The sequence below is a fragment of the Bufo gargarizans genome, chromosome 6 (genome assembly GCF_014858855.1).
Source record: "Bufo gargarizans isolate SCDJY-AF-19 chromosome 6, ASM1485885v1, whole genome shotgun sequence".
NCBI classification, from domain to species: domain Eukaryota; kingdom Metazoa; phylum Chordata; class Amphibia; order Anura; family Bufonidae; genus Bufo; species Bufo gargarizans.
The window spans coordinates 296430548-296457866 of record NC_058085.1 but is presented as its reverse complement, the minus strand read 5'-3'; the positions used below and the strand labels follow the sequence as shown (position 1 = coordinate 296457866).

Genomic DNA, 27319 nt, shown 5'->3' with positions numbered 1-27319 from the left:
TGAAGCTACCATAATGAAACTGTATAGGAACCATTGTCTTTAGCTATGTGGCAGGGAATATTTATAGATTAGTTGGACAGGATAGCCAACTTTTATCTAAAGCTTAATCCCTACTCTTTCAAAAGGGTAGATGTACATAGTATTGGCTGGAATGTTATAGTGACATAGTTTGTTGTTGTTTTTACTTCCCTTAGCTGAACTTTTCATAAATGCATATTCTTCTCTCTGCATTCTTGCTAAGTGAAAAGCTGCAGCTGCATCCCCCTCCTCCCTATCTTCTAATTACTGTATTGCTGTAGAAGGATTTTGGACTTTGAGACAGACTTAGGAGGGTAAGAAGGCAGCCTTTAGGCCTGTGTCTGTTGGATGATTTACTGGATAATATATACAGGGGACCACAGTTACTTGGTAATGAATACCAGTTTCCTGAAGTGGTTGTCTCATTAAGACAACCCCTGGGTATTTGCTCTATTAGGGCATCTGGACAACATAGCGCTGCCCTCCATGTGCCAGAATGGAGAGTTGATATATAATAGTAAATTTCTCCTGCAGCAGACTCTACGGGAGACATTTCTGGATAATTGTGGCTTCTGCTGGAAAAATTAGCTATTTGCTGGGGGACCTCCTGTTAGAAAAGGGTTGTCTCTGATAAATTAAAAGGGTATGCCATTAATGTATAATAAGTGTGGCTCCTACCTCTGGGACCTGCACCTATTTTCAGGACGAGTTTCCCTCCACCCCTGTCTCCCTGGTGGTCTCTGCATCCAGGCAGAGTACTGTATGAATGAAAAGATAACCTCACATGTCTGTAGCTCTTTTCATTCAGGATTTATGGGAGTGATTCATTTTCTGTGTGGATGTTGCAGCAGGTGGCCACCACACCAGGGGTATGGAGGTTGTAGGGCTCCCATTCTGGAGATAAGTACAGGTCCCCGAACTGGGACCATTACCTAATAGACATTTATTGCATTTCCTGTGGGTATGAGATGTCTACGGTGGGAATACTGCTTTACCAATTGATACTAATGTTTCTGAGGAGCAGAATAACCATTTCCTAAGCAGAATTGCAGTACCCCAGAATAGGGTACACGCAAATAGGGTACATGCAAATTGTTTTTGTTTCATAATATAATTTGATGCTATTTAATATGTTAATTTCTTGTAATGTATCAGCATATTTCTGTATGCATCAGTTGGGGTTAATGATCCTGACTCTGCCCCTGTAAGATGCTAGGAGATGGACTTAGATCCACCCCTAGCTCAGTTAATACTGATCTAGTGGAGGAAGTGAGAGGAAGCTACATTTGTTCTCTCCTCAGAGAACTAGGTCTTCATCCTAGAGAATCACTATCTCTAAGACATTTACAGAGAGAAAACCATGTCTACTACACACTACTCTGGGAAAAGAGAAAAGAAGAACTAAAAGGTCCAGACTAGATGGGCCAAATGGTTCTTATCTGCCGACACATTCTATGTTTCTATAATCTGTATGGCCCAGCCTGGGAGTCAGTAAGATATTTTTTGTTTAAGGCTGATAGAGACTTTACTGCAGTGAGAGTCACATTGCTAAGACACCCTTCACTCTTGGACATGGTCTGGCCCATTGTAACTTAAAGGGGTTTTCCAGGATTTTTATATTGATGACCTATCCTCTTCATTGTTTACCTGCTTGCTGTCAACAGCACAGCGATGAGCAAGTGTAACTACAAGCCGTCCCATTAATTTCAATGGGATAATTCCTTCCTATTTAAGTGTATAAGAATGAACCATCCCATGGGACGGCTTCTTGAAATTACAACTGCTCACTGCTTCAATGTCCATGGCGAGCAGGCAAACAATGAAGGTAAGGCTGCGCTCGCATAGAGTTTGGCCAGCTGATCGGTGGGGGTGCCAGGTGTCAGACCTCCCCACCGATCTGATATTGATGACCTATCCTGATAACAAGTCACCAATATTAAAATCCCGGAAAACCCCTTTAATCCTGTATCCCTCAACTGGGAATTACAGCCACCATTGGAAGAACATTATTGCCAGCCTTAGTTCTGCAGAGAGAGTCTTTGGTGAGGTGAGGGATGGTGTTCTACAATCCCCATCCTGGCCTATAACTATACAGTGCTATCTGGGAATATTTGCACTGTGAATTGTTTAGAACTGCGTTTTCATACCATTGTATGTGCTACAACTCCCAATCTGCACTTTAGAAAAGAGAGAATTGTTTATTTTCTACAACTGGCCTAGTTACTGACTCCAGCACCATACACTGGCCACAGCAGCTACATTTCCTTCCTTGCACCCATACAGCACTCAAAACATCAAGGTCACCCCCAAATACCATCAGGCGGGAGCCCCAACATCAAGGTGTGCCCCGGGGGAAGAAAGGGTGTGCCCTCCTATCACTGCCCTGGCCCTAGGGAGCCCCAGTGCGAGGATTGCCACTGTGAATAATTATTGCAGCCAGGGCCCCTACCGCTCCCATCCTCCACTCTGCTACTTCAGGGCCTGCAGCAGAATCACTATGTTACGATACTGGTAAACACGGCTAGAATCCGGTAGCCAGACGGAATAAGCCAGGCGCAGTTATGAACTGTAGAGATGTAGTGCAGCTTGAAGTGTAGATCAAGAGATGGTTATACAGCAAGGATTAGAAACAGTCTGGGTAAGACAGTTCTGAGAAGCAGGACACTGGAACAAGTCACAATACTCGAGCAATGATTGAATTGCCAGATGGGTGAAAGTAGGCCTACGCAGGAAACAAGATGGCTTCCAATCAGCACACATTAGCCATCTTTGTTAAGGGCAAATCCGAGAGCAAACACAGCAGACTCCAGTGGTGAAGAGTAGAAGTGTAACACAATAGTTCACAGTGAGTGAAACAGCAGCCACTAGTGGTAAATTAGAAATATACATCAGGATCCCAACACACTATCAATAATATTCATACATACTTGGAGATGGCTGACAAAGGTTAGAAAATAATAAATACAGAAAAGACTGTGGATAATAAACTCATTTGCATTATGAAAATCAATCACATTATTTTAACAGGTACTATCTCTACTTGTGGAAAGCGCCTTAAACAGTGTGAGGAGGCTTATAGGTCATAAATGCTCCTCTGGAATTCTGGGAAGAAATGGATACAAATGAGCTCTTAAGAACCTCTGCCTCTAATGCCACCAGATGTAAGGTATCTATCCTATAAGTCAATGTTTAACCCTTGAGACATGACTTGAATAATAAATAAGCCAGTACTCTACACTAATGAGGGGCAATAACCCCCGAAACAGCTGTCTGCAGATGAGATACTGGCTTATCTATTAGCCAACTCATAACTGACTAATAAAGTGCTCGAATGTCAGTAAATAGCCCAGGGAGTAGAGGGTATTGTAGACAACATCTAAACTGTTATAAAACTTAACTTTTACTATAACAATTAAAATCTTCAAATAGAGTCTCAATACAGATAACATCAGCTGGTTGGGGTCAATATAGTTTTAGTGGTGGTTCATCATAACAAAGGCAGTGGCACTCTATATTTTGACTGCCCGCCACGCTGCTTCCTGAAGAGCCATTTTTACCCGGCGAAACGCGTTGGAGGAATTGGGGCTTATACTCTTTGAGGGTTTTCCACATAGGTCTGAGGTTCCAGCTGGCTTGGGGTTGCTCTTCTCAGGGCGGGTGCTCCGACTACAGCCAATTTGAGGTGCTAGACTAGGGCTTAATAGGGAAAGAATAAGTAGGCTAGCATACCAATAGCACTGCCCCTGTTATGATGAACCGCCACTAAAACTATATAGACCCCGACCAGCTAATGTTATCTGTATTGAGACCTGACACTTAACCCTTCATGATCTGCCAGCACAAAATATGACTCTATTTGAAGATTTTAATTGTTATAGTAAAAGTTAAGTTTTACAGCACTTTAGAAGATGGTCCCAGTTGTTGTCTACATTATCCAACTCATGTCTCAAGGCCTATTTAAAGGATCCAACATTGACTTATAGCATACCTGGCTTACATCTGGTGGCATTAGAGGTAGAGCTTGCTAAGAGCCTATTTGCTTCCCTTTCTTCCAAATATTTTAGCACTGAAGCTTTATCAAGAGAGGAAGGAAAACCTTCCTCACACCACCAGGTCCCAATCGACTATAATGGGGTCAGATGGGGATCTGTCAGTGCCCGGTGGAATTCAACTGTATCCAGCTATGCTGGATACGGTTAACTCTGGTAGTCTGTTCCTCTTCCAGATGCTAGAGATGTGAACCTACCCATTGCCAGGTGTACAAGGGTTATTTCCATAGATATTCTGGATTGCAGAAGGAAGGTTATGGACAGACGGAAGGGCTTTTAAAAAAATATTAAATCTTCTTTATCATTGTTTATTCTATTATGCCACATATTTTCATATCCCTTAAACTCTTTGAGTTGTCTTATATTAGAAGCAGTCTCACGAGCTCACTCACTGCTGGCATTACTGGATGCAGCTTCACTTCTTCTGAAACCCAATATGAAATGTTTAAATTTGTCCTGTGCTTCCTGTACGCCTGTTATCACATAACACATGGCACAGACTATAACTTTCTGCCTGTAGGCATCATGATGAATTTTCGATAAGGATTTCCATGAAATCTTTCTATGAAGTAAATATGGAATTATTTGATATGAACAGCCAAAGCAATAACCTACATATAATAGTAGTCATTGTTCATGTGTCTTTCATTTCTTTTTTTTATCCATAATTCGGCATTACTTATACTAGTACGTTATTACTAGATATAATAGTACGATTCACAGTCCACAGCACAGGTTGAATATTCTACTCCTAAAACACAAAATGACAATGCAGAATGAATATCTTCCGTGCAACCTGCCAATCCAGTCCAAGAGCCCATAAGGGAAGTTTTTCTACTGGACACCTTAGCTCAGAGGTGCTATTGTAGCTTACAAAGCACTGAAAATATGACCAGTGGTGTTTGGCCACAGTAAAAAATTTAAGTAAAAACCTATTAAGGCTACATCCACATCTGCGCTTGCACGCAGCGGTATTTTGTTCAGCAGAGTTGCCAGTATGCATGCAGGAAACCTGGTGGACCCCATTATAGTGAATGTTAAAGAAAATCTGTCACGTGGATTATCACTAATAAAGTAAAACTATTCCCATGTAGAACATAACACCTCCTTCCCTGATGTACCTTTCAGTTGGCATTTCTTGTTTTCTATCTTGTGAAAATCATCTTTGTATAATATGCAAATTAGGCAGTAAAGTGCCCAGAGGGGTGTTATTTTCTTTCAATGGTGCACAGGAACGCCCACATCCAGTGTCCAGGCCCGTCCTCTAGTAGAGCCCAAGCATGCCTCTCCTGCGCTGAGACTCCACACCCCCATCTTGCCTTCAGCTTCGCAGAGAAATATGCTGATGGGGTTGTGGAGTCTCAGCCCAGGAGAGACGTGCTTGGGCTATGCTGGAGGACGGGCCTGGGCACTAGATGGGGGTGTTCCTGAGTACCATTGAAAGAAAATAACGCCCCTCTAGGCACCTTAGTGCCTAATTTGCATATCATACAAAGATGATTTTCACAAGATACAAAACAAGAAACGCCAAATGAAAGGTACATCAGGGAAGGAGGTGTTATGTTCTACATGGGAATAGTTTGACTTTATTAGTGATAATCCATGTGACAGATTTCCTTTAAATGTCGAGCTCCAGTGGTGTCCGGCATATGTCAAATATGGCAATTCCAGTATTATGTTCCTATGCTGAAACAGAATACCGGAATTGCCAGCCCAGATGTGGACATAGCCTAGCGGGCCAACATTCAGCTAAAAATCTTTGAAAAAAATTAGCTTTCTGTCGCTATATTCTTGACCAGGTGGCAACTCACCCTCATAACACTTCACAAATAGGAGCCTAACCCAAGCAGTTGGAGGTGTGGCGCCATGATGGATACTTACTTTCACCTCTGGTGGACATGTCCCTTTGATCACACCATACTGGTCCTCTATTATAAGTTCTGTTTGGTACACTTATTTCCAAACAAAATACCAAAATGGAAAATGCTGCTGATTAGGCAGCTGAAGCGAGGATTCTTATTCCTACCTATTGGAAGTCCAAATACCCTTCTACCAGTTATCAATGGATAGATAAGGTTGATTACCATTACAGATTGGAAGAACCAGCCAAGTGCAGGCACTGCATGTGATCACTTAGGCCACTGATTGACCAGCAGCAGTGAAGTGCGTGTAGATGGCAGATAACACTTCTGGTCCAGCAGGGACCAGAAGAGGTGGGAGCTCAGTGCTGGAAATGGAGCAACAGCGGATTGGCCACAGACCTTACAGGGAAATTGCCCGGGAGTCCACCAGAGCCCTTCTCACGGTCAGCCAGTGTAAGTTTTGGGGGATGTATTTTGTGCTGCTGGCAGTAGTTTGTGATGGATTGTGGTATAATGTGCCACAATATGGTATTGCTGGCCATGCCTCCCTTCAATTTGGACTGGACTACAAAAAAGGGCCACTGTCCCGGTCCGTCCCATGACAGAGGTGAGAAGATCAGAGAGACTGGCGGTACGTGAGGGTATCTGACAGTCTCTGTTTTCTCCTTTCAGTGTTGTGTTTGGTAAAGACCACACCTCTTGTCAGGTGCAGCTTGTAGTCATTACTGAGGCCTATTTAGTTCTGACTCTCACTGCTTACCATGCAGTTGATATTTCCTTCTGGAGTTGGTTGAGCTGGTGTGTTGTCTTGCATTTTATTGTTTGCTTGTGTGTGTTGTTGTCTAGGCCTCAGGGAGACACTGGTTCCTTAATCTGGGAAGGAACCAGTAGTCTCATTCCCTGCCACCATTCCTAGGGCCTTTCAGGGTCTTCATGGCCTAGGTTCCGGTATATGAGTATTTCCACCTTCAGGGTCTACTCATACTGGCAGGAGTCAGGGAGAGGTCTAGGTCACCATCCCTCTCCCTTAGCTTTGAGGCCCGGACTCCGGTCCATTCCTTCTGTTTTTCATTTGGGTTTATCCCCCATTACCTGTCACAGCCACTTTTAGTATTTTTTACAGGGCCACTTTAAGTTCCCAGTCCGCCCCGGAGCAACAGGGACAGGTGAGTGTTTTATTTTGTTAACCCTGCACCCTGCCTGGTTATGGAGGACCTCTTTAACAATTGCTAGGGATCTATAGCCTGATTCGGAACATTTGTACGTCCATGTGTCTTCCTGCATTAGTGGTTGATGATGCAAACAATCACAAGGAGTAGCTCGATGTCCACAATTTCTCCTTATTCTTACTAATGAGGATAGTGGTTAATTGTAGAGTGTAATACAAATTACCAGCCTGGATGTGTTTTCTAGAATTACTTTTTAAAATCAATCATCATTGCTTACAACTGCTCATAAAAACATCACTACTCTCATATCTTTTTAAAGGTTTAGGCCTTTATATTGACGGTAGGCATTCATATGTCTAGTTTTATTACATAATTGTGCAAAATATCATAAAATGGCATCACTGTATTGTAAATTTGTAGTGCTGATGCCAGGCACTCAAGCTCAGGTACAAATGTACAACCCATATAGCCATGCCACTAAATCCACTCTGAAGTACTGGATTCTGTACACAGCCCGAAAAAATACACCCCTTTACCAGCCTCCATCCACTTTATGAATAACCAACTGTCTAAGATGAACACACATGCAGATAGAGATAAATTTTAGCATTACATGCAGAAGGGTTTGCATCTTTCTTCCATTACACAAGCTATCAACAGTAATGCAGTTCCCGAGCTGCAATATCACAATATATTGTAGTGAGCCAAATCATTAGGATTTTCCTCCTTATATCATAGTAGTCACAGCATGCTTCCTTGTTAGCCATCTCAGAGAATGCCAAGTTTTCTCCACCTTCACCTCACATGCAACGTTTTAGGGACACGCCCCCTCACTCATGCATATCGATAGGAGACAGTCACAGGTATAAATAGCACATGCATATGACATCATACAGTTATTACATAGCAATAAAAATGTTCACCTAAATATATCAAAATCTTAAAATCTAAAACCAATAGCTGAGTGTGATCACAAAAAATACTCAAAAGTTACACACCTCATTTAACCCTTTCAGTTTAACAGTGTCCTATTTCACAATCCAATAGGTCTCACTTTGTATCAGCCTTCCTGTTATGGGCAACCTCAACACATTCCAATACCATATACCTTAAATCTCATATTTGAAGGCTACCCTCAAAAAAAGTGTTCAACCAATGCAGTTTCACCATACTCTTTCAATTTCCTCTTTTTTTCTCGACCAAACAACTTTCCAGATTTTTTCTACCCTTAACTATTTATATTTTAATATTCGACTTATGTTCATTTAATTGAGTCTTCATTTCTTTGATGTTAAAGTCCTATGCAGGGAGCATGGAAGCATATTGAAGTTCATTTAGTGTCTCAGTAACAGCCTGTTTGGATCAATCTGTAAAATCTGCACAGAGAGAATGGGACAGAATAAGACTAGTTGCACACTAGCATTAAAATCATCCAGGAGGTTGTTCCGACGGAGAAACAGCTTGCAGGAGTTTATCATATCCGGCATAGCTGGAAAAGGCTGGAGCACCGCCAAGCACCATGGACTGAAACCGCAGCAGTTTTTGTCAGGCCGAATCCCAGCACTAATGTCAGAAACAGGTCAGATCCCCGTCCGATCCCATTATAGTCAAGGGGCTTCAGCAGTGGAAAGGCTGTATCCAACTATTCCAGATACTGTCAACTCCAGCAGGCTGTTCCCCTGCCGGTAGAGCTTGCCAGAAGATTATTACGCAAGTGTGCAACTAACCTGATTCTCCATTGTATAAAAGCTATGCCCCTAGTTATAAGTTTATTCAACTGGAAAAAACAAAAACAACACACATGTGATAGTTGAAGGTTAACTGACTTATCTTACCTTAGACGGGCTCCGGGGTGAAGAGGACCTCCTTTCAATCTAGAAAGACAAGAAGGTGTTATTTTGTTAAACTTTATATATATATATGCCTTTTGGAATATTCTATCCCAGAAAGCATGGGCGTAGCTATAGGGGGTGCAGAGGTAGCAGTCTCTACCGGGCCCAGGAGCCTGAGGGGGCCCAAAGACCCTTGTGCCACATAAGAAGACACACAATGCACTGAGGGAAGGGGGGCCCAAGCTGAACTCTTGCACCAGGGCCCATGAACCGTTAGCTACGCCCCTGCCAGAAAGTATCTGCTATACCAAAAGAAGACAAAAGTAATTGATCCAAAATGATCTGTCACTGGATGACAAAATTGACATTTGTGTTACACAAATAAACATGGATTGTAACAGAAGAGATTCTGCACTCAATTAGAATCCCATGGAAAGGAATGAGATTTGTTCAAAGATCCATTAGGTCTTTTACACAAGACCTCAGTGGTGAAAACTGAAGTCCCTGGACCCCAGTGCAAAATCTGTAACAGGGCTCCCTATCTACCATGTGCCATATACGGTATATAAGTGTCTTAGGGTACTTTCACACTAGCGTTAGAAGAATCAGACAGGCAGTTCCGTCTGACAAATGCATTGAAATACCGGATCTGTCTCTTCGGTGTCATCCGGAAAAACGGATCCGGTATTTACTTTTGTTTACATTTTTAAAGCTCTGCACATGCGCAGACCGGAAAACCGGATCCGTCAATGCGGCAATTTCCTGAACACTTGGTACCGGATCCGGCATTAATACATTTCAATGGAAATTAATGCTGGATCCGGCAAGGGTTCCGGAATTTTGGTCGGAGAAAGAAATGCAGCATGCTGCGGCATTTTCTCTGGCCAAATACCGTAAAAGGGACGGAATGGAAGACATCGTGAACGGATTGCTTTCCATTCAGAACGCTTTAGGACAAAACTGATGCGTTTTTTCCGGGTATTGAGCCCCTATGACGGAACTCAATACAGGAAAGTACCCTAATGTGGCATAAAGTTATATGTTGCCCCGCCCCCCCTCACACATTATAGCCTGTGTATTGTACGGGTATTTCTTAAGTACTGACTGATTCTGTCCCTTAAATTCTGTTCACTTTCATTATTACCATTTTGTGCAATGATGTGCCTTGTAATCTAGTACCCACTCCCCATTGTGCTGATAAGATCCGTATTCCTGAGTGATCTTAGAAACATGCGTGCTGCGCACTGGAGGAGGGGCGAAAATGTTTAAACTCTATGACATACATTCACTCAGGGTACTCCATTGAAGACTTCATTCTAGGTAGGATGTGAGTATTGATTCGCCCTATTTCTTGTACACCCTGGGGTGTCGTCTATGTGCTACGACATGGTGACTGGAGTGCCACCCCATATTGCGTGTTGCATATTTAGGGTAGTGATGTCTATTTACTTTTTATTCAGTATGTGATTTGCTTGTATATTTGATCACTTAGTAAATATATTTATTCACTTAGCCTGCGTAAGCTTATTCGTTCTAAAAAATTTTGAATTCCCATTACATTATAGCCTGTGTCTCCACAATTGCTGCGCCACTGTATGGCCTTATATATTAATATGGGTGTAGCAATTTGCAAGGAGAGCCTGGAGTTCTGGGAAGACTAACAGCCAAATGTCTGGCCAGCCAACTAGGCACCTATTGGAAAGCTTCCTGTATATCAAATGATTATTCCAGCTTTAGCATTTTTTTTACATTTGACCAGTACTAACCCTTACCTAAACAGAGAAATCCATGCATCTGTCTCCCATTGCTCGGTTCTAGTCCCAGGCCTGCACACATCCCAGCAGGATCATGTTATCCACTGCAGCCAATGAATGGTCTCAGCAGTGAAGTGTCCCCAAGAAGCATGCCACTGTTAGGTCATGTGTCGCTTAGGGACACAACACTGCTGTGGCCAGTCACTGGCTGCAGCAGGGCATGTGACCCTGTCCGGATCTGTACGGGCCTGGGACTGGTACCATGGCTGAGAGGAGTGTCTGCACTGGAAGCAAGCAGTGGGTATTAAGTTAGAGAATCTCTGTTTAGGAAAGGGGCAGTACTGGTCAAATGTACAAGTTTGTCTAAAGCTAGAACAACCCTTTAAGCCTTAGTGCTACGGCAGGCTCTGTACTGCCACCTTGTATATTCTCAATATACATTAAATATGTATTCTATTAATTCTATTTCAGGCTTGTTAGAATTTATCTTTTGCTATTTTGGACATACAAACCAGTATTGATCCTGAACGAATCACTAAGTACAATCAGACAGAGTATAGCTTATAGCCCTACTTACACTGTATTATTGTATTGCTATCCTGGTATTGCTGCCCATTTATTTGATAGAGGCTTAATCTAAGTAAATGTACAGTAATGAAATGCTTATGTATGGTGCCTCCAAGATTTAAAAATGTAGACCTGCAAAATGGCAAAATAAATCAAGTAGTGAAAGGACTGTAATAAATAAAGCACAGGGGACCCAAAACATCTGCGCAAAAAGCCACCTACTAAACATTTATAGCATATCCAAGCTATCTATATATACCTGTCACGGCGCGGTGTGGGTGGTAAACTCCAAAACAATCACATGAGGGAAGGGAAAAGGTACTAGGTCTGGAAACTAGGGAAAGGGAAATGGTCACCACGTAGTGAATCCCTAAATTGATCCCTGACTACTATCAGTATGAACAGACCTCGATGGTAGAAATGTTCATAAGTAGGAACCTAAAGCCCTATCTGACCATAAAGGGCCCTGGAAATAGTGTCAGGACAAAAGATGACCTGTTCCTTTCCAGCTAAAGGAACAGGAGACTCCCTCAGGCCTAATACCAAAAGATAGGGAAATACAACAAACTTGAAATAGGGAAAAGACAGTCTCTTAGATCTTCTGACCCCTGTCACGGGAGAGACCATGACAGTACCCCCTGTTCTACGGTTGGCCTCTGGACACCCAGGACCAACTTTATCCGGATGAGCTCTGTGAAATTCTTTCACCAGACAACTAGCATAAACGTTGGCCGCTGGAACACACATCCTCTCCTCTAGTCCATAACCCTTCCAGTGAACGAGATACTGGAGGGATCTACAGAGAATTCAGGAGTTCACTATTCTGGCGATCTCAAATTCCAGATTACCATCCACCATGACAGGAGCGGGAGTCAAGGAGGACGGTTCAACAGGTTCGACATATCTCTTCAGCAACGACTTATGGAACACATTATGAATCTTCAAAGCCTGAGAAACTTCAAGACAAAAGGTTAATAATGGCAGTGATCTTATATAAACCTTGGGCCCAGGTTCGGACCATTCATACGTTTCTTGACAGCCATACGTTTATACTTGTTGTCCATTTTTGTCAGATTATTTCGAATTTTCCGCCAAATAGATGACAAAAAAGAGGAAAATCGTTCCTCTTCAGGTATACCATGTAATCTAAAAAATAAATAAATGGGCAACAAGTATAAACGTATGGCTGACAAGAGACGTATAAATGGTCCGAACCTGAGAGTGGGTGATTCTGTGTGACTGTCCACAAGAAACATTAAGTTGAAAATATCTTCTTGGAAGTTAGGCCCAAGGTTTATTAGTCCATATAAGATCACTGCCATTATTAACCCGGTAGCCTTTTGTCTTGAACTTCCTCAGGCTTTGAAGATTCATAATGTGTTCCATAAGTTGTTGTTAAAGCTCACCATGTAGTGAATCCCTAAACCGAGCCCTGACTACTATCAGTATGAACAGACCTTGATGGTAGGAATGTTGATATGCAGGAACCTAGAGCCCTATCTGACCCTAAAGGGTCCTGGAAATAGTGTCAGGACAAAAGATGACCTGTTCCTTCCCAGCTGAAGGAAACGGAGACTTCCTCAGGCCTTATACCAAAAGATAGGGGAATACAACAAACTAGAAATAGGAAAAAGGCACTTAACTCTGAAGTACGCGGACGAGCAGGAGCTTAGAGGAGAACCAAACACTTCCAGAAACAGAAAGGAGCTATTAACTGCATAGCATGATGGGTGAGACCAGACTAAATAGAAGAGTTGGAATGATCACTTAAGCTACACCTGAGACAAGATGTGTGGTCATAACCAGCAACAACACAGAACAAGTGAAACCAAAGAGGCTGTCACATCACATCACATGCAGCCATTTTTTTAGATCTTCTGACCCCTGTCACAGGAGAGACCGTGACAATATCAATCAACTGGCAATCTGTATTTTTCTAGAGATTGACTGTAAATTATAAGGTTTAGGTAAAAGCTAAATTGTCACTGTGATTTCACACAACGTTGCATAAATTAATACTACAGGTGAATATAACAAACTCTGCAATACATCTTATCAGATAAAAATGCCTTGCTCTATAGTTATCAGCTGGTTTCTCCCCCCACCTTTCCTAAACTAAAATTCTGTGATACATCAGTCATGAGAGACCATGAAGAGGTTGCCAGCAAAATGAAGGATCAGATTACATCATCCCATAGAAGTCTAAGGCTTCTTTAACACTAATGGCACTGCCGCTAGTGACCGTGTGCCTCCAGACTGCCATTTCATCCCCATTGACTATAATGAGGGTGGGGGCGGAGTTCCGGCAAGGTATGGAAGCACACGGAGTGAGGCTGCCGGAGAAAAACTACGACATGTCCGACATTTATTCTCACTGTGCACTGCCGTGCCTCGCCAGAACTCCGCCTCAGCCCCTTTTATAGTCATTGGGGACGGAGCGGCAGTCTGAAGGCACATGGTCACTAGCGGCAGGACAGATCCGACAGGCTGTTCACCCGAAGGAACAGCCTGCCGGAGGTCCGTGCCACTAGTGTGAAAGTAGCCTGAGAAAAGGGGAGAAGCAGTGAGCACCAGAGTGAGAAAGAGACACAAATACATGATTCAGCAAATTGAGCAACTAATAATAAGTATGTCCCTTCCCAGGTGCTTTATTTACATCTACACTGCTCAGTTCTTCATTATAATGTCCTATATGATGCTTCTGAGTGAGTGAGAAAAAGTTATGGAGCAGTATCTGCTGACTTTATATATAGTCTATGGGTAGACATTATTACATCTAGGGTAGTCTAACCCCCCCCCCCCCCCCCAGCTCAGGGACAACTGAGAATTACATAAATAGCTAGCAGAGGGGAAAACTGCTGAAAATGTCAGCAAGCCCTTGAGGAGCAAGAGTGGACGATGGGAAGAGTATTGGCTCTGACTATAGAATGTGTCGCAGTGGTTTTGCTCAGGTTTTTGCTCCTTAGGGCCAGTGCAGTGAGAGGAGGTTGCAGCGATTCTGGGGCCACTCCCTGTAGTGGGGCTCCTGCCTAATGGTAGTTTGGGGTGCACTTGATGTTGGTGGTTGTATAGGTGCCTAGCAAAAAGTATACAGTAGTAGTAAAATCACCATTGTATAGTGTGGTAGGAGTCAGGAAACCAGGCAAAGAGTAGAAGATTAAATGTCTTTTATTACTTGAGTGCAAAATAGGAGTTCTAATACATCCAACAAAAATCTGTACACAATGCAAATTTGTTCCCCAGATGGCGAATTATTGAGGCTGGCAAAGTAGAAACTATTGGCACTCTTGGTATGCTATCTTGCTAAAGTCTCTCCCTTTCTAGCTAGAAACTGTAATGTGACAATTGGCTGTCAACTGTGAGATACAGGTTTTAGAGGCATGTCTGGCCAGTGTGATGGGTGTCTTAACTGTAGTACTTCACAAGCAGTAAAATCTGGATAATTGTAGTAGCAGGTTATCTTGTTTACTCCCGTGCTTTAGCCATGCAGATTTCATGTTCTTGTCTTTCTTACTGTCTCTTGTTGCTCTCTCTGTATTAGAAGCAGTAACTCACAGAGATCTGTTAGGCTCTGGATCCTGAGGCCTAAGGAGAAGGAGCACATAAACGTGCTTCCTCCCTCCTCAATCACTAGACTAGAACTCCCCCTCCAGACAGGAAGTTAGACCAGCCCACTCCTGCCAAGAGGGAAGGAACAGGGTTGTCAACTCTGTCCCTGCCAACCATACCATGTCATGCTGGGTGTACATAAACATACCATAATACTGCAGATACAAGTCATATAATGGTCAGATATTGTGCTACCACTCATGTATACACTTGGTAGCTTATTCACAACAGTCATTATTGGTGGTTATTGGTTTTTAGATGAGGTAAAAGTCATGCAATATATGAGAACTCATTTAGCATGTTTATTATGTAGTTTCTCTCTCACTGTTTCTATATTACAGACACAGGAATAAATATTCACTGTAAATGAAAAGTGGGCGCTGAGTGCTTCTCTTATATTAGCATTTTGTCTCATTTTGTCTGACACTTCTGGTAAAACTGAGAGAGTTCTTTGTCAGTTTTCACACAAGTAGGACACAGGCAACATGTACCGGAACCTGTGATTTCCTTGTCACAGTTTCTAAAGCAAATTCTTCTACGTTCTACTCCCCTGTGCTTGTTTTGTTCTGCAAGACGTAACATATATTCATATACAAGAACAAAAAGGAATACAAAGGAAAAACTGCAGATAGATGAAGAAAATACATACAAAGTTACTCACAGCTATATCTCTGATAACTATTCTGTAAAATGGCCATGTGATTAATATATCAGAATGGTCACTGATGTAAAAAAAAAATTATGGATAATACCTGTTTGTGTATGTCCATAAAATAAACCATGACCATCATCAGTATTCATAAAGTAAGATTCCTTTAAATCAGGGATGCTCAACCTGTGGCCCTCCAGCTGTTGTAAAACTACAACTCCCACGATGCCCTTCTGTAGGAAGATAGCTGTAGGCTGTCAGGGAATGATGGGAGTTGTAGTTTTGGGGTTATCAAATATTGTGATCTATAGACCTGGGGGCAACCAAAAATAAAAAAAACGCCCTTTAAACAGTGTTACAAGGCTAACTTGGAGAGCATGTGAGTCTCCTGGATTGCTACAGATTTGACATTAGACTAAACCATGGAGTGGAGTGAAGGGATTGCGAGTTCTTCACCCTATAACCCCTGCAAGGATGCATTGACTTTCTCACAGGGAACTCCCAGGTCACTAATCCTAGAGTAGCCTCCACTAAAAACAGCTAACATATCGATAGACTAAAGATAATGAATCATGGTACCAAGGCATAGACAGAGTATATAGTCAGATGGAAAACAGGTGTCAAGTCAGGCAAAGCACATTTATAACAGAAGACAAGCCAAGGTCAGGGCTGTCAGAATTCAAGTAATTAAGGACAGGCAACAGATGGGTAAGTAAGGTCAGAAGACAAGCCGGGCCAAAGTGAACGAGTTGCTCAGGCAAAGGAAAGTTGGGGAAGGATTCTTAAAAAGCCTGTGAGAATTAGGCATTTGCTGGGATGAAAAGTATTTGGTACACTGCAAATTAAGACCAATGATGACCCATGTGGACATAGCCTAAGGGTCCATTCACACGTCCGTTTTTTCTTTCCTGATCTGTTCCGTTTTTTGCGGAACAGATCAGGACCAGATCAGGACCCATTCATTTTCAATGGGTCCTGGAAAAAATCGGACAGCACACGTTTCCGTTGTTCCGTTCCGCATGTCCGTTTAAATATAAAACATGTCCTATTATGTTCCTGAAAAATCGGATCCTGGTACAATGCAAAGTCAATGGTTCCGCAAAAAACGGAAGACATTCGGATGTCATTCCGTATGTCTTCCGTTTTTTGCGGAATCCGTTCCTGGAAACACATAGCAAATTTTTTTTTTTTTTTTTTCAAAGAAATCCAAACAACTTTATTTGATTATTGAAATGTATACATGTTTCCGTTTTTTGCGGATCCGCAAAAAACGGATGACATACGGATGACATACGGAAACATTTTCAGGAACAACGGATCCGCAAAAAACGGACTGTTTTTCAGGATGAAAAAAACCAGGACGTGCGAATGGACCCTAAAGGGGACATTCTAGTTCCAGGAATTCAATGTTATTTTTCTTAGAATAAAATTTTACTGTATATTATTAATGTATATTTTCGGGATCACGGGATCCTTCATTGTTTACTTCCAGGGATAAAGGAATATCTGCCCTCGCCATCTACAGTACAATTGTCAGAGCTGCATCATGTAACGAGTACCTGTGTGTCCATCATATGACCAGGACCAAGAAGCAAAAAATAAAAGTTTCTAACTGCAAGCAGAGATCTTGACAACTGTGAGGGACAGATACAGAAAATAACATGTATTTGCGGAGAACGGAAAACCTCTTTAATACCAAGTAAGTTTCATATCATTTATATTCTATTTGCCAGCAGATTGTCACCCATGGTGTTTTAGCGAAAGAAAAAACAAAAAGTGATTGACAAAAAAAAGAGGTTTCAGGTCTTTGAAATAACCCTTGATCATTATATATTAAGAGATGTCATTTCACAGCTATAGACACCGGTTTCCAGCCTCTTGTAGATACCTAATGGTGGAGAGTGTCGCCATGGAAACCCCTCTACAACTACAAGTTTTGCCATGGCAACCAGGCCTCCCCGGAATACTAATGAATGCCTATGGCAACAGGAAGTAAGTACAAGGATATCAAGGGACCTGGCATCTCATGTATCATTTATAAAACATGGCTATTAAAGACGTTAAATATATCTGAAATATTATTATGACGAACAATACATTTGACGTAGTCAAGTGAGAGCAGACTGGGAGAAAATCTGTCCTCCAATGTGCCAATGTTAATACGGGCAGCGCGACATCAATATGCAATCAGCACAAAGAAAAACTGCATATTCACGGGCCCATAATAACTTAATCTATTATTATTTTTCTTATGGAATTTGTTATGCTGGTCATACTCGCACTACATGCACTGAGGGAGATCAGTAGGGGGCTGTGATGCCTTCTTGTGCTGCTCTGCCACTTGGACCACTGGAGCCCCCAATATAATAGTGGAAAGTTGGCATACCTCTCCATTTTATGGTTCAACTAGGGTTGCCACCTTTCCCAGCAAAAAATACCAGCCAAGTTAAGCGCCACCCAAAGGGGGTGTGGTTGTGGGACATGGCTTAACACTGGGTGTAAAGTCGCTTTGTCATAATGTGGCTCCCAGTATTAATAATGCCCCCATTAGTGCACACCAGTAATATTAATACCTCCATTAGTGTCCCCTAGAATTGATAATGCCCCCTATTAGTTCCCCCAGTAATAGTAATGCGTTTATTAATGCCCTCCAGAATTAATAATGCCCCTATTAATGCCCCCCAGTAATATTAATGCCCCCATTAGGGCCCCCAGAATTAATAATCCCCCCATTAGTGCCCCCAGTAATAGTAATACCTCATTAGTGCCCCCTAGAATTAATAGTGTCCCCTCAGTAATATTAATGCCCCAATTAGTGCAACCCAAAATTTATAATGCCACCATTAGAGAGCACCCCCAGAATTAATAGTGCCCCGTAACATTAATGCCCCCATTAGGGCCCCTAGAATTAATTATGCCCCCATTAGCACCACCCAGAATAATAATGCCCCCATTAATAGTAATACCTCCATTAGTGCCCACCAGTAATATTAATGCCTCAATTAGTGCGCCCAGTAATATTAATACCCCCCAATATTAATAATGCCCCCTTCTCTGCTTGTGCAAAAAAATATAATAACCCACCTCATCCATTTGATCATGCCATGGTAAACACTCGCTGCTCACTGGAAGTTCAGGACAGGACCTGTGCTGCTTCCAGTCAATGCTGTGAAACATCATCATCTTGACCCCGACGCCATCAAATGGACGAGGTGAGTTTTGTTTTTCTTAACTCAATTGAGGGTGTTTAAAACTGTACTAATGAGCACTCCACAATGGAAGTGCTCATTTGCAACAGTCCATATAGGAATACCGGCAATTATTATTGCCGGTAGATACAAATACGGGCATCGGCATTAAATTACCGTCCGGTGACTTACCACCTGGGTGGCAACCCTACTTTTAACAAGCACAGAAACTGTTCATTCACCATTCTTGGGATAGTTGGTGGCACCAGTCGTATACTGAATGCGACACTGCACAAAAAGACATGATGGAGCCACATAAGATGCCTTGTCACAAATGGCGGCTGAAGCATTTGAGAGCAACGTCCACAAATGCAGCCAAAAGCAGCAGGGGGGACAAAGATTGCCAGTGAAAGAAGTCATATCTTCTTACAGATTGTTAAAGGGGTTGGTCAGGTTCCCATATTGATGATCTATCCTTAGGGTGGCGGGGGTCCGACTCACCTCACCCCCACCCATAAGCCGTTTGAGAAGAATACGGCACATGTACGAGCACTGCTTTCTTTTCACTCTTTACCTGCTCACCATCAACATTGCAGCTGCAAGCAGTGGACAGAGGAGCTGTAATTACATCTGCTCGCCGCCAGGAAACAGTGAAAAGAAGGCATCCATTTTTAGCCATTTCCGTCTGAGATCCGTTATTTTAGACGGAAAAAAAAGTCCTGTATCCATAACTTTTTTTTCCATCTAAAATAACAAATATCAGACAGTTATGGCTAAAACGGATGCAAAACATTTATTTAATTTAGTCAATTTATTATGTAAAAACATTATCTGAGCATAATAGATGCTTAAAATACAGGATCCGTGTTTTTGTTTATTTTTCTGTTCTTCTAACAGATCAGAAGTATGGAAAACTAAACAGTGATGGTGTCACGGACGGTGTACAGGAAACAAGACAATGCAACATGCATATATGACTGTCACGGACGGTGTACAGGAAACAAGACAAAGCAACATGCATATACAACTCACTGGATCCAAAGCTAAGGAGCCAAAAGGGAGACCCCTGCACAAGACCTGGCACTTTCCCTGGCTGCTCAGCCTATGCAAAAATCCCAAAGGTGGATGGTTGCATATCTACGTACCTCGACTATATAACACCTGAACACCCTACAATAGTGAGGGGACACGACCACCGGCTCCCTACACCAGACACGGAGGGAGTCAGGGTCACCTGGGATCCAGCAAACAGAAAATAACAGATAAATGTACAGCACTTAACTTAGTAGCAGACTGGGAAATAGGATCAGCATGCACACACACTCCAGGAAGAAGTATAAGCCGCCCAGTAATGCATTATGGGGAGGATTATAAAGGGATGCAATCAGTCCAACTACATGACAGCTGAGAGAAGCTAGCGAGATGAGGAACTGAACAGCACAACAAAGAAAACTCAAGGAGGAGTTTTGACAGATGGGGACCCTGCCTTAGGGAGCTACAATTTGACCATGCAATGATCTGAATTCCCGTGCCCTCGTGTCCTCACACATTCCCAGCACGTGCGCACTGCATTGCCCATTATAGGCAGAGGAACGGGGACTTTCAATGCGCATGCGCCAGCTTGCGCAACCCGATCCAGCCAGCGGAGGCACGGGATTTCAGACGGAGAGGAGGAGGTAATCAGATTAAACAAGGGCAGGCCAGAGGGGTGAAAGTGGCAGGGTTTGGTAGGCAAAGCGCCCAGGGGCCTGTGCAACGGCTGCATGAACGCCGCCCCTGGGCTCCTTCAGAATCTAATTACCATATGGCATAAAAGTGTTTTTTGGAGCAAATCGGCCATGGACTGCAATATGAAAGGCACCATAGTAATCGGGGTAAAGTAATGGAGAACCTGATCTGAGTGGTCTGTAATGTTCATGTTTGGTGAAAAACTCCCCTGAACGTTTCGCAGTACCTTTAGTTCACATGACTGATTTAGAAAAACACACTTAAAAAAATCAGCATGCAATCCGTATGTTTTTTTTAAGCATGAACAAACTTGCTTTTTGTGTCGTTTTTTATGCGTTTTTGATGTGTGTTTTTTACATGCATTTTTTTTTAACAATTGGTGGTCACTTCAATAGAAAGCTGCATTTTTAGTTTTAGGTTTTTAATGCGGTTCTGCCCCCAAAAATGTGTGGAAAATGAACAAAAAATGCATGGACTTACAGTACATGGAGCTTTTTTATGCTTTCCATTTATTTCAATGGAAAATTCAGCTCTGATTCTGCCCCAAGATAGGGCATGCTGCTTTTTTTTTTTCAACACTTCTTTCTTCATGTGAAAAAAAGGAAGTGCTGCTTGAAATGAATCGGAGGCTGTTTCGAGGCATTTTTTTTTAGCTGATTTTAAAGCAGAAATGCTCCAAAATCAGCGTAAAAAAACTCAGTGTGAACTGGCGCTTGGGGGGCTGTCAAAGAGGGCAGTTGGGATGCAGTTGTGACGCAGTTACTGCATCAAGAAACGTATTCACTACACAGTAATGTAGTCAGCTGTAATTAATTCAATCATTTTGATAATTTCTGCTATGTAGAACACTAGTGTTTAACTAGGTGCTAAACTGGGTAAATTCTATTACCGCGTTGTGAATGCATGTTGATTGATGCAGTAACTTCTCAAAGTCAACTGCATCCCAACTGTGCTGTCTGACAGCACCCTCATACAGATAGTCTTAGTAGAAGAACAAATGTTTACTAGTAGCAATTAAAGGGGTTCTCCCCGGGAATTAAGAAAATTAAAATACTTACATTTTACTTTATTATAAATATGTTCCCAAAAAACTTTCATTAGTTATAATGGCTCATTTTGTCTAGGGAGCAATCATTAGGAGACATAAAATGGCCACCGTCCCATTAGTCCACACAAAACCTGTCCTAATTACACAGAAGGACAGTTACTTCAGAGCAGTGAGCTAATGGGCTGTTTTCATTCTCCTCTCCTACTTGTCAGGGATTATGACCCTGAATACAGATTAGATGAATCTCTGTAGGAATGGAGTTCATGAGGAGACATGAAGCACAGAGAGGATGGTATGGATGTGGATAATGAGCAGCAGCACTTGTATGCAGTCTCCAATACCACAGTCTGTCCTGTTCATCCTCTCTGTACTTCATGTCTCCTCATAAACTCCATTCCTACAGAGATTTAAGATCTTATCAGCCATATTCAGGAGGATGGATGAGGTTTAGCTTTAGCTCAGTTTTGTGAAGGCTGTGTGAGTAGGACAGGTTTTGTGTGAACTTATGGGACAGCGGCCATTTTATTTCCCCTGATAATTGCTCCCCAGACAAAATTATAAATAATGAAAGGTATTTAAGAATATACTTATAATAAAGTAATATTTAAGTTTTTCATTTTCTTAATTCCCGGAGAACCCTTTTAAGCTGGAGATACATGGTACATCCATAAACTGGAAGCATCCATGATACATTTGTAGAACCCAAGAGCAGACACTACCATTTCTACAACCTAGCTACTGACTGCAATGCCTAGCAAGGAATGTCAACTGTGTATTTAATTCCAGGTCCTCTAATACTGTGCCTTAATAATATTGTTATGCAATTGTTATTACATGTAATGTGCCTGGCTTACCAGCAGGTGGCAGTGTACCTGGCGGAGATCTTTAGTTAGAATGGAACTTACCATTCCATTCTCCCCCCTTTTGGGCAGAAGTGGGCTAGTCTTGCTTCTTACCAAGGGAGGGGTTGAAAGAAGCTGTAGGGGAGTTAAGTTTCAGAGTCCAAAGGGACAAGATATGGCGCAGTGAGGGGGGCATTTCCCCTCACTGCTGCAGGAGTTGTCCAGGCGGAGCAGCTTGGAAAGCACCCTGACTCCTTGCAGTTCATAGATGGAATATTTCGAGGGGGGGTCAACAGCCAAAGAAAAGTCCAGTAACCAGACTGAAGCCAGAGATTAGCACAGCAGCAGAGAGATAAAGCAAAGTGTTCAAGTCCATCTGCCAGTTTACCCTGCTGGAGCCAAAAGAAAGATCAAGTATGATTTGGATGACACAAGTTTAGTCAAGTAAAATTTTTTAAACTTCACCTAGTTTGGACTGTACTTATTCCACCAACTACAACTTCTTTGTTGCTATGGAGCCTAACCCAGGGAGTTACAGTATCCCGGTAGAAACACCGTGACACAAACTATTATCACCACAACATACCACTCTGCATTCCTAAACACTGGGGGCAACCCACAGCACATTAGTTACAGAATTTCAGCTGTGAAATTTGCAACAAAATTTTCCATCAAAGTACAGTCCAATGCAGTTAGTGAGGTTTTAATAAACCCCACTTAATAGCAGAAAAGTCAGCAAATCAAATCAGTGTCAATTTACATTGACTGGTACCAAAAAAAAAACACTGCAACAGTTAACAACATCCCTGTTACAGCTAAATCTCTGCTGTTAGTAATTATGGAAATGTTGTTTTGCCAAATGTTTGTATGGAATATCTAATAGATTGGACATAGGAAAGGCATACTGTATGTTAACAAGGCAAAATAAGAAAGTTAGGAGGCACCCAGCATGAATATTATATTTGAAGAAACTACTGTTAGATATTTTTAAAACTAATTTCCCCAGCACATCTGCTTCCTCTCAATAATTAAAAGGGTCCTGTCTGTCAATCACCTCTTTATTTAGATTTGTCTCGATATATATGCATCAGCCTATGATTCTTAAGTGCTCTTAGCATCCTACCGTGAAAAGTAATTATCAGCAGGTGGAAACCAGGAGCAACAGTAAAAATAGTAATCTGAATTTCCATAAAAGCTGCAATTTCATGGTCATGTTTCTAGAAGGTGTAAGAAGGTACCTGGATTAATCGTGGGTGGAAGGTATGTGTCACCAAGGTTCCTGGCCTCGGTGAAGAAGGAGACAGTATTTTATGTGTCAGCAGCAGCTATTGCTAATTGACACCTAAAGATTTAGCATGGCTGTTATAGCTGATCCGGGACGGCTCTTACTGGGAGTAGTCAAAGTACTGGGTGGGTGACTATTCCCCATGTTCCAGGCCGGGTTTTGTCAGGCATAAAAACAAGCCAGCACTGCCAGGTGTGGTGGATTTACCTCCCTCTGACAGTGGAGCTCAGGAGTCTGTGTGCTGTGAACTGAGGGCTTTGCTGGGATTTGAGGTTTGAGCCGAGCCGGACTTTCCTGTGTGTGAACAAACACCAAGCCACCTGCGTTTTGTGATACAGCTTATCTGCATTTTGTTATACACCAATATATGAATAAACACCACTGTTTGATTCAAGAACTTGTATTTTGCCTCTGTACTGCATCTGCTAGTCCTAACTACCAGAGCGAATCACCACAAAGGATGGGGGTGTTTTTAGCAATCTATATATTTGGAGCATGAAACAAAAAAAAACTATTATACTGTATGATTTAATGTTAACATTATACACAAGTAAGCATCCAGAAATCTGGATCTTTAGGTCCCAGTGATTAGTGGTTTGGTCTGCCAGTCCCTGTTGTCCAGGGGTCAATTACTATTTAATGAGCTTATACAATATTTATTTAAGGGCTAATGCACACAACCATGATTAGCCGGGGAAACATAGTTCGTACATCGGCAGCACCTCCTGGGCTGACCACAGCTCCCCTGACCTGAACTGACTGCATCATAGTAATTTATGCTAATTTATGATCATCGGGCTATTGTAGTGTACTCACATGATGATGTACGTAAGTACACTGCAATAACCCTGTGATCAGATAGAGACTGACTATAGGGCTGCAGCAAACGATTATTTTAGTAATCACGTATTCTAGCGATTATTTTTACGATTAATCGTGGTGGCGCATAGGGCCCCCCCCCACCCCAGTCGCAGTGCGCCCCCCCACAGGATCCCCTCTCCCTTGCTCCTCCGATCGGAGCCCCAGCAGTGTAACGCTGGGGCTCCGATCGGTTACCATGGCAGCCAGGACGCTATTGAAGCCCTGGCTGCCATGATAAGCTCCATGCTGCTGTGTGCACAAAGCACACAGCAGCAGGGACAGTGTGAGCTCCTATTCACCCTGATAGATCTCTATCAGGGTGAATAGGACAAGGTTTCTAGTCCCTAAGGGGGCTAAAAGTTAGTTACAAAAAAAATAATAAAAACACCAAAATATTAAATATAAATGAAAAAGAAAGATTTACAAAAAAAATAAAAAATACACATTAACAATAAACATTAATTTTCAGCAGATTTGTGGGATTTTTTTTTAATTTTTTTCAAAAATGAAAATTCCCAGAATATCGGTATAAATTATCGGCTATCGGCCTGAAAGTTCACAAATTATCGGTATCGGTATCGGCCCTAAAAAATCAATATCGGTCGATCCCTAGTTCCCTGTGACTGGTGCAGTATGAATCAATGTTGCAGCCCATTCAGATCCTCTGATCACAAGAATGGGGTCGTCTGTACCCCCACAATGAATATAGTGCTGTTCAAGCATGCACACTGCAGCTCCATTCATCTTCATGGGACTGACGGATATAGCTGGGCGCGGTACTCAGCAATCTCTGACATAGAAAATGAATGGCGCGACGGTGTACATGCTTCACCAGCCCTCCATTAATTCCAGGTTATGGGGGCCCCCATCCTTGTGATCAGCAGGGTCCCCAGTACTCAGACCCACTCTGATCTCATAGTAATGTCCTGTCCTGTGGATAGGGAATAACTTCTTACCAAAATACTGTATTAAAGGGGTCCTCCTCTTAGATCATCCTTTGTCCATAAGAAGATATGGATGTCACAGAGAGGGAAACCCTATTAGAGTGGAGAGCTCTGATACCTATATCAGAGACATGGGTGGGGTATTAGGTCAGACCACCATATGGAGCCCATACAGTAAGTGATAGAGGACGGGGAGGCAGCAGAGGACGCTGGGACAGTAGTATATGTGGTGCCTAACACACAGCGGCCATGCTGAACGCCGGTCCCGCAGGATTAAACCGTTACTCACCTCTCCACCCGGCTCTGGTTCCAGGACAAAATACACTGGAACGGAAACCAGAAAAAGCATTATTAGTTGCTATAGGGACTGCTGGAAGTGTATGAGCCAAGCTCCATGGCGACTCGTAAGGGTCAGGTGATGTGCTGGCTCTCCACTTGGTTCAGTCAGGTTTGGCGGGACGGCGGTGGCCATTTTTACCTCAGCAGCCTCTGAAGTAGTTATAGGACCCGCTGTTCAGTGCATTGCGGTACCGAGTTGGGAGGCCACGGAGCGGTGAGTGAGAGGCTTCTCTCCACTCACGCTCCGTGGTCATGTGATTTAAATGAATTCTCGATGCAGGGAAACTGCATCGAGGATTTTTTTGCCTCGATTACATTGATTAAATCGATGAATCGTTTCAGCCCTAACTGACTATATCATAAATTATCATTTATTACTATGATGCAGTCAGTTCCAGTCAGGGAAGCCACTGTTGGCCCGGGACATGCAGCCGACACATGGACCATATTTCCTAGGCCGATCACGATCATGTGCATGAGGCCTAAAACACTGATGGAGCAACATCAAAAATAGGCTGTCTGTCACAAACTTACCTGCCCAGGCTCCAGTGGCTAGATCTCCGCCAGGAGAGACACGTTGCAAAGACACACACCCTGGTGATGCCACAAGACGCAGTGCTCTGTTTCTCTCCACAGAGGGTTTGTGGAGGAAAACTAGCAGTGCTTGAATATTCATATGTTCTGTTCCTGGGTTCTGTGTCTCACTAATGGAGCACCGAGTCATGGACATATCAGGTTCTTATCCTGGGACTCGGTGCTGTATTTAAATCCCTTTCTGGACATACATCTTTGTCAGTGATAGCTTCAGACTCCCTAGCTGTGCTCCTGGTTCTGGTTCTGTGAGCATGTGGATTTATATTATTGTTATTGACCTCGGCTTGCCTTTGACCACTCTGTCTAATGTTTTGGTGCTGTGCTTCCCGTCTGGTTCTGACTTTGGCTTGGCTTTGTGACTACACTCTGGCTTGCAATTTTGTACTATTTTGGATTTCTGGTTCTGACCCATTTCCGTATGACACCATCTTTGTGTTGCTCTGTCTCTGTGTGTGTCTGTTTTGCACTGTAGCAGGAATGTCGACTAGTTGCAGACTTGCTGACTGGGGCTTGCACTGCAAGTAGGCAGGAAAAAAGGGGGCAGGTTCCAGTTAGGGCTCACTATCCGTGTGTTCCTGCCTACTGTGGTAACACTGCTATTGAACAATCTGTGTCCTTTGGTTAGCAATGCAGGTGACCAAAAAATATAAACGATACTGATACAAAATCATAGAAAACAACCTATTGTCACTATTGCGACATTAACACAATGAAAAACAGCGTATAAATAAGACAAAAGCTATTCTTACACCATCGAAAAAGAGCACAGTCTAATGGGAAAAAAAACTCACTGTTTTGATGTAATCACAATTTAAAAAAATAAGGAAAATAAAAAAAAATCACGACCATGACTTTATTATTACAATAGAAATAGTGTAAAATGAAAACAAAGTCTATTGCTGCATCAATAAAAAAACACACAGCTTATAAAAAAAAATATGCCATGATGGCATCATCAAGCAGAACACTACATAAGAATCA

The 27319-nt window shown here is 42.5% G+C and overlaps 1 protein-coding gene across 6 annotated transcripts in view; it reads right to left on the bottom strand.

Annotated features, from left to right (window-relative positions):
* Window positions 1–27319, bottom strand: part of ANK3 (ankyrin 3) — a 695467-nt gene that overhangs the window by 543949 nt on the left and 124199 nt on the right. For all 6 annotated transcript variants that reach the window (XM_044296177.1, XM_044296180.1, XM_044296181.1 and 3 more), the window contains exon 2: window positions 8934–8972. In XM_044296177.1, the coding sequence (XP_044152112.1) occupies window positions 8934–8972 (39 nt within the window). The remainder of the gene's footprint in view (window positions 1–8933; window positions 8973–27319) is intronic.